Source organism: Danio rerio, chromosome 19 (genome assembly GCF_052040795.2).
Source record: "Danio rerio strain M-AB ecotype USA chromosome 19, GRCz13ab, whole genome shotgun sequence".
Lineage (NCBI taxonomy): Eukaryota > Metazoa > Chordata > Actinopteri > Cypriniformes > Danionidae > Danio > Danio rerio.
Genome location: NC_141039.2, coordinates 495,001 through 509,175, shown reverse-complemented (window position 1 = coordinate 509,175; position 14,175 = coordinate 495,001). Strand labels below are relative to the sequence as shown.

At 36.5% G+C, this 14,175-nt stretch overlaps 1 protein-coding gene across 4 annotated transcripts; it reads left to right on the top strand.

Moving 5' to 3' along the window:
* The first annotated feature begins 1,313 nt into the window (after window positions 1-1,313).
* On the top strand, window positions 1,314-11,233 carry golph3l (golgi phosphoprotein 3-like). Of its 4 annotated transcripts, none has more exons than XM_088651396.1 (5): window positions 1,314-1,412; window positions 1,810-2,002; window positions 4,357-4,488; window positions 6,331-6,445; window positions 8,553-11,233. In XM_088651396.1, exons 2-5 carry the CDS (start codon window positions 1,823-1,825, stop codon window positions 8,984-8,986), a joined length of 861 nt encoding a protein of 286 aa, XP_088507522.1. In that variant the 5' UTR covers window positions 1,314-1,412; window positions 1,810-1,822; the 3' UTR covers window positions 8,987-11,233.
* The last annotated feature ends 2,942 nt before the right edge of the window (window positions 11,234-14,175 follow it).

The following is a 14,175-nucleotide window of genomic DNA, read 5'->3' as shown; positions in this document are numbered from 1 at the left end:
GTTCATGTTTTAATAACTATACAAAACACTGGTGGAAAAGTGTGACATTTACATAATTTTTTTTAGATAGTACACATTAGAAGTAGAGAAAAATCAACAATAATTAGTGTTTTATTCAGAGATTTATAGATTTATTAGAAGGTCAAATTAACTTTTTAAAGATAAAATAGACAATGAAAAGTGATTTTTAATGTTATAAGATCAAATTTAAATATAACGAAAACAGAGAAGAGAATGGATTAATTATATGTATTTATTTATGCAGGAATTTGAATTTTTCTATTAATTTATTTATTTGCGATTTTTTATTGCTTTTTTTATTTATGCAGGGATTTATGAATTTATTTAATCATTTATGTATTCACTTGCGTATTTATTTATTGTTTTATTTAATCAGGGGTTGATGGAATTAATTATTTATTTATGTATTCATTCATTTGGATATTTATTTATTTATTTATTTATTTATTTATTTATTGTTTTATCTATGCAGGGATTTATAGATTTATTTACTCATTTATTTATTAATTTGTGTATTTATTTATTTAATGCTTAATTTATAAAGAAATATATGGATTTATTTACTTAATTATTTAGTTAATTAGGTTTTTCCTTTAATGTTTTATTTATGCATGTATTTATAAAATTATTTACTCGTTTATTCATTTATTTGCATATTTATTTATTAATTGTTTTTGCAGGTTTCTATGGAGGACAGAACCTGCAAAAACAAACAAAACAAATAATATGCAAATAAATTGATAAATTAATTAATAAATAAAATAAATAAATAAAAAATAAAATTATTTGCGTATTTATTTATTTATTTTAAAAAAATTTATTAATTTATTATTTATGCAGGAATTTGTAGATTTATGTATTCATTTATTTGTTTATTTGCGTATTTATTTATTTACTGTTTTTTGTCCTCCAAATTAATTATTATAATATAAATATGCATTTTATAAGTAAACAATTTTATAAATAATATGTTCAAATATTAATCTCTTTCTTAATACAATACATTTAGCATCTAGCCAGAAGTGCGAATATGAAATGAAATGTATTATGTTTTAATTTATTTTATATTTATAAAACTTAAATTTCGTTGTAGGCCTACGTGCACTATGATAAATACACATTATATCTATTGTATCCTCACTTTTTGATACGTTTTATGCAAATAGGAGACACGGTAATCTCAATTTTAAAGGTGTGTAAATGGATCCTGGATCCGGGTGACGCAGGCATAGAGACGCTTAAGCGCATCCTGATTGGATGGATAGAAATAGGCGTGTCCGCAGGTGAGCCTTGCACTTGTCTAGTCAATTGGCGAGAAACACAAGGAAGTGAACACAGTCTCAAGAACAAAATCAGTCTTTGGACGTTTTATTTTAATAAAAAAGGCAAATGTGGTGAGTTGAAAGCTATTTCAGCGTGTTTATTTAACTTCCGTGTGTGTGTGTGTAATGATAAATGAGTACCAGTAAGGGTAAGCTGAGCTCCTACCTGCTGCAATCTGACTTTGGAAGCTGTAAGTCGCTTTGAATAATTAATATACTGTAATTGTAATAAATATATATTAGTTAGCAGTTATTAATGTGCTTAAAGTGTCTGGGTGATGATCAGAGGCATGTTTAAGGGTCAGTTCACTCAAAAATTGAAGAAAAGTTGAAAAGTTCTGTAATGTTCATGTTTGGGTGAACTGAGTCTTTAATGTGTGTGTGTGTGTGTGTGTGTGTGTGTGTGTGTGTGTGTGTGTGTGTGTGTGTGTGTGTGTGTGTGTAATGTGGTGTGTGTATATTTGAGTTAGCTGGAGGAAATGACCACGTTGACGAAGCGTAACCGTCGATCGGAGCCTCCAGCGGAGAGATGGAGCAACGCTGAGGAAGAGGAGGAGAAGAAGAGAGAGGAGGAAGAAGAAGAAGAGGACACCGACTGCAAAACACTGAGACTCACACTGATGGAGGAGATCCTGCTGCTGGGACTCAAAGATAAAGAGGTCACACACACACACACACACACACACACATGTTTATACACACAAAGGCACAAACATGCTCATACACATATTTAAATGTATCTACACACTCACATAAATGCACAAATATACACACTGGCTAACACATACACACACACACACACACACACACACACACACACACACACACACACACACACACATCTATATGTATATAGACACTCACATAAACACACACATAAACATATACACACACACACACACATATACACACACATCTATATGTATCTACATACTCACATGAACACAAACAGACACAATAACTTACACACACGTACACACACACATCTATATGTGTAAACACACTCACATAAAAACAAATATAGACACTTGCTTTCACACTCACATACACACTGGCTCACACACATACATGCACACACACATCTATATGTATATACGCACTCACATACACACTGGCTAACACACACATCTATATGTTCATACACACTCACATAAACACACAAACACACACGCATATATAAACAGAAACACACACATGAATATGTATATACTGACTCACATAATCACGCATACACACTCTGATATATAGGCACAGAGATATAGGAACACTCTCTCACACACACTCACTTTAATATATGAACACACACACACAGATATATGTGTATATATATATACATATACACTTTCTCACACCACACACACACACACACACACACATGTGCAGTGCTGTATACGTGTCAGGTCGGTTGACTATAGGAACAGTATCAGTGGTGTTAGTGCTGTGCTGTTCTGCTGGATTGAGCAGGTTTAACCAGTTCAGCTGCTCAGCCTCCGTCAGTGGAGTCGAGTTTGACCAGAAAACACAATAAGACTGAAACGCAACAGTGACTGAGTGCAGATTTACAGAACACACACACACACACACGCACACACACACACACACACACATACTGCTGAATATCAGACACAATAATCATGAGTTCATCTGCTAGGTGGATGGATGGATGGATATATGGATGAATGAATGTATCAATGGATGGATATATTGATGGATGGATTAATGTATGAATGGGTGGCTGTATGGATGGATAGATAGATAGATGAATGGGTGGATGAGTATATGAATGAATGAATGGATGTATGAGTGTATGAATATATGGACGGATGGATGGATGGATTTGATATATAGATGAATGGATGGATTGATATATGGATGGATATATGGATGAATGAATATATGGATGGATGGATAGATGAATGGATGGATTGATGTATGGATGAATGAATGTATGGATATATGGATGGATGGATGGATGGATAGATGGATGGATGGATGGATGGATGGATATGATGGATAGATGAATGGATGGATTGATAAATGGATAAATGAATGTATGATTAGATGGGTATATGGATAAATATGTATAGATGAATGAATGGATTGAAATATGGATGGATATGGGGATTAATGAATGTATTAATGGGTGGATATATGTATGTATGTATGTATGTATGGATGGATGAATGTGTGTGTGTGTGTGTGTGTGTGTGTGTGTATATATATATATGAATGGGTGGATATATGGTTGATTGATATATGGATGGATGGTTATATGGATATGATGGATAGATAAATGGATATATGGATGGATGGACATGGATTGATGGATAGATAGATACATATAGTTGGATGTATGGATTGACAAACAGATGGATGGACAGATGAACATATTTAGATGAATGATAGACTGATGGATAAATGTAAAGATGACTGATGGACAGAAAAAGGAAGGGAGGATAGAATGGATAGATAGTTAAACAGATGGATGAATTGATGATTATATGGATGGATGGATGGATGGACTTTTGATGACTAGATACTGTAGATGGATGAATGAAAAGGTGAACTAAATGAAAGTTTAGATTTTAAAGAAACTACTTGGAAGATAATGGAATATTCTGACAGACGGGTGTGTGTGTGCATGCGTGTGTGTGTGTGTGTATGTGTGTGTGTTTAGTCCTGTGAACTCTACAGGTGTGTCTGTCTGCTGTATTGTTCAATCTGTACGCAAACTTCCTTGTTACCAAGTAATTATAACATTAAAAACTGTGTGTGTGTGTGTGTGTGTGTGTGTGTTTGAGTGAGTGTAATATGTGCAACTTGTATGTCATCTGCAATGTGTAATATGTTGTGTAATATTTGTGTAATGTTGTGCATGTGCAATATGTTGTGTGTGTGTCGTTTAATGTGTGTGTGTGTGTGTGTAATATGTTATAGGTTTATATGGTAAATGTGTGTGTAATATTTAATCTGTAATGTGTGTGTGTGTGTGTGTGTGTGTGTTGCTGTGCAGGGCTACACGTCCTTCTGGAACGACAGCATCTCGTCAGGTCTGCGCAGCTGTATGCTGGTAGAGCTGGGGCTGCGGGGCCGCATTCAGCTGGAACCCCAGGGGACCCGGCGGAGGAAACTGCTGGAGCGCAAGGTGACGACCCAAACACAGCACTGCGTCACAATACGAAATTTTTGTGGACTTTAAACTCAGTTGAAACAAGTAGACGTGTAATTTTAACCCACCCTATTTCCATCAAAGCTCCAGCATCTTCTTGTTTCCTCATTTGGACATGCTGGGGAAAATTAATTTGTTTTCATTTCACTACAACACCGATTGCCATCGTAAGATTCACTGTTAGATTAGCTTGATTACAAGAGCTGGATTCACTGGTCAGATGTGCTACAAACTGCACACTGAGGACACCTGCTGCTCACAAGGGGGAATTGCCTAAAAGGAAAAGCATGAACTAAAAATAAACAATGTCGGTGCCAGTGGTGAAGTGGTTAGTTCGTCGACACATACACTCCGGTGCTCACGGTGACCCAAGTTCGATTCCCACCTCGCGGTCCTATGCCGATCCTTTCCCTCTCTCTGCTCCCCATGCTTTCCTGTCAATACTTTCCTATCCATTAAAGCTAAAAACCACGAAAAAATAATTATTAAAAATAAATAAATAAATAAAAGTAATAAAAATAAACAATAATATAAAATAACTAATAATTCCTTTCATTTATATAGCGCTTTTCTGGACACTCAAAACCCTTTACACACTTTTGGTGGCAATCTCCTCATCCACCACGGCAGACGAGCATGATGACGAGATGAGAGTCCGGGTTTACCATTTCGTCTACGCTCACTGAGTAGTATAGAGTCGCAATCAATATACTGGGGCATGTGGACCCACACAGACCGCAGGTTGAGCGCCCCCTGCTGATCTCACTATCACCACTGCCAACAGCAGCCTAGCTTTCCCATGTGGTCTCCCATCCAGGTACTGACCGGGCACAGCCCTGCTTAGCTTCAGCGGGCGACCATGTGAGAGTCACCGAGATCTAGCTGCCGGCAACACTGTTATCATTTGTCAGTGTGTACGCAAACACAATCATGGTTATGTTTATATTCATAGTTTCGCAGATGCTTAATAAAGCTGTTATAAACTCATTCCAGGAACACCATTGGGATATTCTGTGAACGGGTTAAACACGGTTAATAATTATAAAGTCCACAGCTCACTGCATTTCTGTATCTCATGTTCATCTGAGAGGTGCAGCAGTTCCCAAACCAAACCGGCCCAACCGGTGTTTGACTGCTTTTTACTCCGTTTACATCATCATCATCATCATTGAAGTCTGCGGTTTACCATATTTACTCTGCTAGCGCACATGGTTAGTTTTAGGGTGAAGAATTATTCCAGTTAATTCACAGTTTGTTTTGTTAATCTTCAACCAAAACCTGCCCGTCTACTCCTACACTGGAACAGCAGTTCGATTGGGCGAAATATGCATAGCCACGCCTCTCAGACTGTTGGTGAAAGATGAGAGGTGGTGCTTAAAATAAACCCCGCCCTCAATTCAATATTTAGTTTCAGTTTAGATTAGGAAATCATGCTGGAATAAGAGTCTGCAGGCTAACATAGAAACATCTCATTTATGCACTTTTCATCAATTTATATATATATATAAATGTGTTTTTTTGGCGTTTTTTGCTAGTGAAGAACTGGTAAATCCAGTTTTTATTTATTTTAGCAGGTGAAGATTTTTACTTGTTTAACACTAAATCAGCAACAGAAGCTTTTTTAATGTGAAACTACAGGACATTGTTCTAATAAAAATAATACAATTTTAGCACAGAAAGAAAATGTTGTAGTCACTTAATATTTTCCTTACAAACATTTGCTTCTTTTTATGATTTTTTGTTATATTTTTTTGTTTTTTGTTGTATAGTTAAACCATTATTTTAAGCGCTATGTGTTTGTTTTGTGTGTATTTGCAGGTGTTGTTGAAGTCTGCTGCACCCACTGGAGATGTGCTGCTGGATGAAGCTCTCAAACACATCAAGAACACTGAACCTGCAGAGAACATGGCCAGCTGGATAGAGCTGCTGACCGGTCAGACACACACACACACACACACACACACTATAGAAATATAACTTGATAGCTTGACTATAACTAGAACATAAACTGAATATAGCCATAAACTGAACATAGCCTCAACATAACCAGAACATAACATAATGAGAACATAGCCTGAGCATGGCCTAAACATAACCTGAACATAACCAGAACGTAAATGGAACATAGCTTTAACATAACCTGAACATAACCACAACATAAACTGAACATAGCCTTAACATAACCTGAACATAACAAGAACATAACCTGAACATAACAAGAAAATAAACTGAACATAACCAGAACATAATCTGAACATAGCTTCAACGTAACCTGAACATAAACTGAACATAGCCTCAACATAACCTAAACATAACCTGAACATAAATTGAACATAGCTTTAACATAACCGCAATATAAACTAAACATAGCCTTATAATAACCTGAACATAACAAGAACATAACCTAAACATAACCTGAACATATACTGAACATAGCCTGAACATAACCAGAACATAATCTGAACATAGCTTCAATGTAACCAGAACATAAACTGAACATAGCCTGAACATAACCAGAACGTAAATTGAACTTAGCTCCAACATAACCTGAACATAACCAAAACATAAACTGAACATAGCCTGAACATAACCAGAACATAATCTGAACATAGCTTTAATGTAACCTAAACATAAACTGAACATAGTCTCAACATAACCTGAACATAACCAGAACGTAAATTAAACATAGCTTCAACAAACCTGAACATAAACTGAACATAGCCTGAACATAAACTGAACATAGCCTGAACATAACCAGAACGTAAATTGAACTTAGCTCCAACATAACCTGAACATAACCAAAACATAAACTGAACATAGCCTGAACATAACCAGAACATAATCTGAACATAGCTTTAATGTAACCTAAACATAAACTGAACATAGTCTCAACATAACCTGAACATAACCAGAATGTAAATTAAACATAGCTTCAACAAACCTGAACATAAACTGAACATAGCCTGAACATAAACTGAACATAGCCTGAACATAACCAGAACATAAACTGAATATCACCAGAACATAAACTGAACATAGCCTGAACATAAACTGAATATCACCAGAACATAAACTGAACATAGCCTGAACATAAACTGAACATAGCCTGAACATAAACTGAACATAGCTTCAACATAACCAGAACATAAACTGAACATAGTCTGAGCATAAACTGAACATAGCCTGAACATAAACTGAACATAACCAGAACATAAACTGAACATAGCCTGAACATAAACTGAACATAACTAGAACATAAACTGAACATAGCTTCAACAACCAGAACATAAACTGAACATAGCCTGAACAAAACCAGACCATAAACTGAAAATAACCAGAACATAAACTGAACATAGCCTGAACATAACCAGAACATAAACTGAACATAGCCTGAACATAAACTGAACATAACCAGAACATAAACTGAACATAGCTTCAACAACCAGAACATAAACTGAACATAGCCTGAACAAAACCAGACCATAAACTGAAAATAACCAGAACATAAACTGAACATAGCCTGAACATAAACTGAACATAACCAGAACATAAACTGAACATAGCTTCAACAACCAGAACATAAACTGAACATAGCCTGAACAAAACCAGACCATAAACTGAAAATAACCAGAACATAAACTGAACATAGCCTGAACATAACCAGAACATAAACTGAACATAGTCTGAACATAACCAGAACATAAACTGAACATAGTCTGAACATAAACTGACCATAGCTCAAACATAACCAGAACATAAACTGACCATAAGCAGAACATAAACTGAACACAGCCAGAACATAGTTAGAACCTAAACTAAACATAGCCAGAGTATAAACTGAACACAGTCTCAACATAACCTGAATATAAGCTGAACATACCCAGAAAATAACGAGAAGATAATCTGACAGTATTGTGAGCATAACTTGAACCATCATGGAACCAAACTACCCAGGACTGGTGCAAACTAAACTAGTTAGCCAGCTAATCCTTTTTTTACAGTACCAGCCCCGGTATGTGATGTGTGTCGTGTGTTTTCAGGTGAGACCTGGAACCCCATGAAGATGCACTTCCAGATGCGTAACGTGCGCGAGCGTTTAGCGAAGAGTCTGGTGGAGAAGGGTGTTTTGACCACGGAGAAGCAGAACTTCCTGCTGTTCGACATGACGACACACCCGCTAACAGACCGCACAGAGAAGGAGCGACTGCTGCAGCGGGTTCAGGACAGCCTTCTAGATCGCTGGACCAACGACTCACGACGCATTAGCCACCGCATGCTAGCACTGCTACTGTTAGCACATGTGTCTGACGTGCTGGAAAACGCACTGTCCTCGCTGCCCGATGAGCGCTACGAGCTAGCATCGACACGCTCTCGAACCCTGCTGGAAGCCGACCCGGACCAGGAGAGCAGCCGAGTGTCCAGCCCCGCCGAGGAGATCGTCTGGGCCATCCTGGCGGCATTCAACAAGTCCTGAGAGAAGCTCCCTACATAGACAGCATATCTACAGCTGAGCCCTTACTAGTGAGCACATCCAGCCTTAAACAGACAGCATTACTATAGCTGAGCTTTCACGACTGACCACATCTAGACCTACATAGACAGCATTACTACAGCAGAGCCCTTACTAGTGAGCACATCTTGCACTCTAGTTCTTACTAGTGAGCACATCTTGCCATACATGGACAGCATCAATACAGCAGAGCCCTTTCTAGTCACTACATCCAGCCCTACAAAGACAGCATTACTACAACAGAGCCCTTACTAGTGATCATAACCAGCTCTACATAGATAGCATCAGTACAGCAGAGCCCTTATTGGTGAGCACATCCAGCACTACATTGACAGCAGAGCCCTTACTAGTCACCACATCCAGCCCTACAAAGACAGCATCAGTACAGAAGACCTCTAACTGGTGAGCACATCCCCCTCTACATTGATAGCATCAGTACAGCAGAGAGCCCTTACTAGTGACCACATTCAGCCCTACATAGGTAGCATCACTACAGCAGAGCCCTTACTGGTGAACTCATCTATTCCTACATAAACAGCATCAATAAAACAGAGCTTTTACTAGTCTCCACACCCAGCCCTACATAGAAAGCATTACTACAGCTGAGCCCTCACTAGTGACCCCATCTATCCCTACATTGACAGCATCACAACAGAGCCCTTATTAATGTCTGATAACAAGCCCTTGGCAGTGGCCACATCCGTCCCTAGGTAGACATCATCACTACAACTGAGAACTCTCTACTAGTGAGCACATCTGCCTCTACAAAAGTCATCATTACTACAGCTGTGCCCTCACTAGTGACCCAAATAAAGTCCTCACTAATTACTTACACACACCCATACAGTGTTCCATCTGCTACACTACACTTGAGCCCTCACTAGTGAGCCACATTCAACCCTACACACACACAGACAACATTAAAGCCATACACAAGTTTATACAGGTGGCACTGTGGGCTCACAGCAAGAAGGTCTCTGGTTCGAGTCCTGGCTGGGTCAGTTGGTGTTTCTGTATGGAGTTTGCATGTTCTCCCCGTGTTGGTGTGGGTTTCCTCGGGGTGCTCCGGTTTCCCCCACAGTCCAAACACATGCGCTATAGGAGAACTGATCAACTACACTGGCCGTAGTGTGTGTGTGTGTGTGTGGGTTGCAGCTGGAAGGGCATACTCTGTGTAAAACATATGCTGGAATAGTTGGCGGTTCATTCCGCTGTGGCGACCCCTGATTATTTATAAAGCATAGTTGAAACTCCAAGCATATTCCACAGATATTGATGAATAATCATTTTAATCGAGGTTTTCTTGGTACGGGCATCAATTAAATCTCCAATGATGCCTTGATATGCTGTCTATCTAGGGTATTTAATAGATGTTGAACAGAGCCACTGGTGAGAGTTTCACCATTACACACTCAGCATATGATCAAATGTTCATCATGTGACACACACACACACACACAGACACACACACACACACACACTCTTTCTGCTGTGTGTGTAAAACACCAATCAGCTGATTTAAGTGACTTCTCACACACACTAACCAGGGGATATTCTGATCGTCTTGTGTGTGTTAAGCTCTACTGAAGGTCAGATGGAGGAACCGCTGAAGGTTAAAGAGACCAGAGTTGCTGGATATCTTTCAGCAAATGGACGATGACGAACATAAACGTGTCAAATCAAAGCCAAAACTGCTTATTAAACCGGCTTATGTTTATACAGTAAATATAGGACGAAGGCTGCTTTATTTCTAAACATGAGGAACTCTATTACACACCTCCTGGTGTCAGTTTTCAGGGATATTTTATTAATTTTTCCTAATTATTTTCTGTAATTTGGTGTAGGTTGTGTGGGAGCAGGGATCAGCACAAACATGCAATATATAGATATGTAAATAAAGGAATTTTATGATTTATGTAATGTAAGATTAATTCAGGGGTTTTGTTTTTATGAATTATTAATTTAAATGTAAACTGTATGAATGTTTAAATTATAACTTATTACATATTTTTTGGGCAAAGACTCAATTTACAGATTAATTTACAGAATATTTTCATAACTGAAAAGTGAAATAATAAGATTATTTTGCAGAAAATCTGTGTGTTTGATGGATGAGATGAAGGATTGTTGTTGAGAGTTTACTGTTTCTTACATGATGACCATCAGGATGTTTAATACTGACATTTATTAATAAATTATTAATATTTCGCACCTCATTGTTTCATGACTGAGATTCTAAATTACTGATGATTTGTTTAGATCAGAAATGCCCAAAGTAGTGCCCATGGTAATCTTCGATTTGGCCCACCATCCCATCTGAAAAGACAGGGAGAATGATGGGAGGTGGTTAGGGTGAAAGCCTTTAACAGAGTGGCTTTCCCAATTGAACATAACATTTGGAAATTTATACTGAAATTTATATAATATAATTTATATAATATATATTATATTCGGCTCACAGCCCTCAGTCAAGTTTGCTTTTTGGTTTAGATTTTACTTTAGTTATCTTCATTAAATGTTTTATTATTATTGTAATTTTTATTTTTATTATTATTATTGTTATTGTTATTATTGTTATTATTATTATTATTATTTTTATTATTATCATTATATTATTATTATTGTTATTATTATTATTATTATTATTATTATTATTATCATTATCATTATTATTATTATTGTTATTATTATCATAATTGTTATTGTTATTATTATCAATATTTTTATTATTGTCGTTATTATTATTATTATTATCATTATTATTATTATTGTAGTTATTTTTATTATTATTATTATTGTTGATGTTTTTATTATTAATTTTATTGTTGTCATTATTATCATTATTAATATTATTTATTATTCTTCTTATTATTGTCGTTATTATATTATTATTATTTTTTATTATTATTATTATTATTATTATTATTGTTATTATCATCATTATTGTTATTGTTATTATTATCATTATTATTATTATCGTTATTATTAATATTATTATTATTATTATTAATATTATTATTGTAGTTATTTTTATTATTATTATTGTTGTTGTTTTTAATATTAATTTTATTGTTGTTGTTATTTTTATCATTATTAATATTATTATTTATTATTATTATTATTATTGTTATTATTATTTGTTTTTTATTATTATCATCATTATTATTATTATAATTATTAATATTATTATTATAGTTATTTTTATTATTATTGTTGTTGTTGTTATTATCATTATTAATATTATTATTTATTATTATTATTATTATTATCATCATCTTCTCCATAATAGTTTATCAAAATGCTAAGTTTATTCTGTATTTGATTGTTCACCACTAGATGTCAGCGAAGCTTGAGCTCTTTATTGATGAGCATTCATTTGGCTGATATGTTATCATCAGTTTGTTTAAAGATTGACTGCAGGATTCAGGGTCGAAGGTCGTGTGATTGTGAAATCTGATTATTTCCACAGTCGATCAGCTCAGCAGAAAAACCTGATTAAGTGAAGTGATGTGAAATATACGCTGTATTATAATGTTTGCTGTTATTCATGAGAATAGAAATGATGATACTAACAGAATTATAATATTAAACCCCAGTTCAGTCTTTATTATTATTATTATTATTAATATTATTACTGTTATTATTGTTGCTGTTATTATTCTTATTGCTATCATAATTATTACTATTATTGCTTTGATTTTTCCTATTGCTAATATTAATATTAATTTAATTATTATTATTGCTATTATTATTATTATTATTATTATTATACAATAATTGGTCTAAAATTCAATATTAAAAAGACTCCTGCGTCCGTATGCTGTTCATAGACTTCAGTTCAGCATTCAACACTATCATCCCCCAACAGCTCTCTCAAAAACTGCTCCAGCTGGGGCTGAACACCTCTCTGTGTAACTGGCTGCTGGATTTTCTCACTGGAAGACCACAAGCAGTACGGGCCGGCAGTAACACATCCAGCACCATCACTTTAAACACTGGGGCCCCTCAGGGATGTGTTCTGAGCCCTATCCTCTTCACCCTGCTCACTCATGACTGTGCACCATCACACAACTCCAATCTGTTCATCAAGTTTGCGGATGACACAACTGTGGTGGGTCTCATCAACAAAAGCGATGAGGAAAACTACAGAAGTGAGGTGAGCCGTCTGGCCGAGTGGTGCAGAGACAACAATCTCTTTTTGAATGTGGAGAAGACGAAAGAGATTGTTGTTGACTTCAGGAAAGAGCACACTCTCCATGCTCCCCTGACCATCAACGGTGCGACTGTGGAGCGTGTGAGCAGCACCAAGTTCCTGGGTGTACACATCACTGAGGATCTCTCCTGGACTAAAAACTCCACTGCACTGGCCAAAAAATCACAGCAGCGTCTCTACTACCTCCGCAAACTCAAAAGAGCAAGAGCACCAGCCCCAATCATGTACACCTTCTACAGAGGCACTATTGAGAGCATCCTGACCAGCTGCATCACTGTGTGGTTTGGAACCTGCAATGCATCCTGCAGGAAAACACTTCAACGCATAGTGAGAACAGCTGAGAAGATCATTGGTGTCTCTCTCCCCCCCCCTTCAGGACATTTACAGCACACGTCTTACCCGTAAAGCCCTCTGCATAACAGCAGATGCCACCCACCCAATGCACAGCTTCTTCAGTCTGCTGCCATCAGGGAGGAGACTGCGCAGTCTCCAGGCCAGGACCAACAGACTGAAAGACAGCTTCATCCATCAGGCTGTCAGGAAGCTGAACTCTCTCCCAGCTCTGCTCCCCGCTCCCTCCCCACGCACCTCCTCCCCTCGCACCTCTGGACTCTGACACACACACACACACACACACACACACACACACACACACACACACACACACACACACTCATCTGCACTGGTCACTTTATGCAGACACATATACTACCTCCCAATATGTCACTGTCACTTTATCACAATTATCATGTTTACAAGTTCTTTTTGCACTATACTGTTCTTTATCTGCACAACTCTGGTTTACTTTGCACTCATTGCTATATGCCCTTAATGTCACTGTATTGTTTACAATTTTTTTATTACATATGTATATTTCTTAGACCACATTTATGTAATGTATATACTGTAAATTTTCTAAATTTTCTTTTTTTCTTAAACT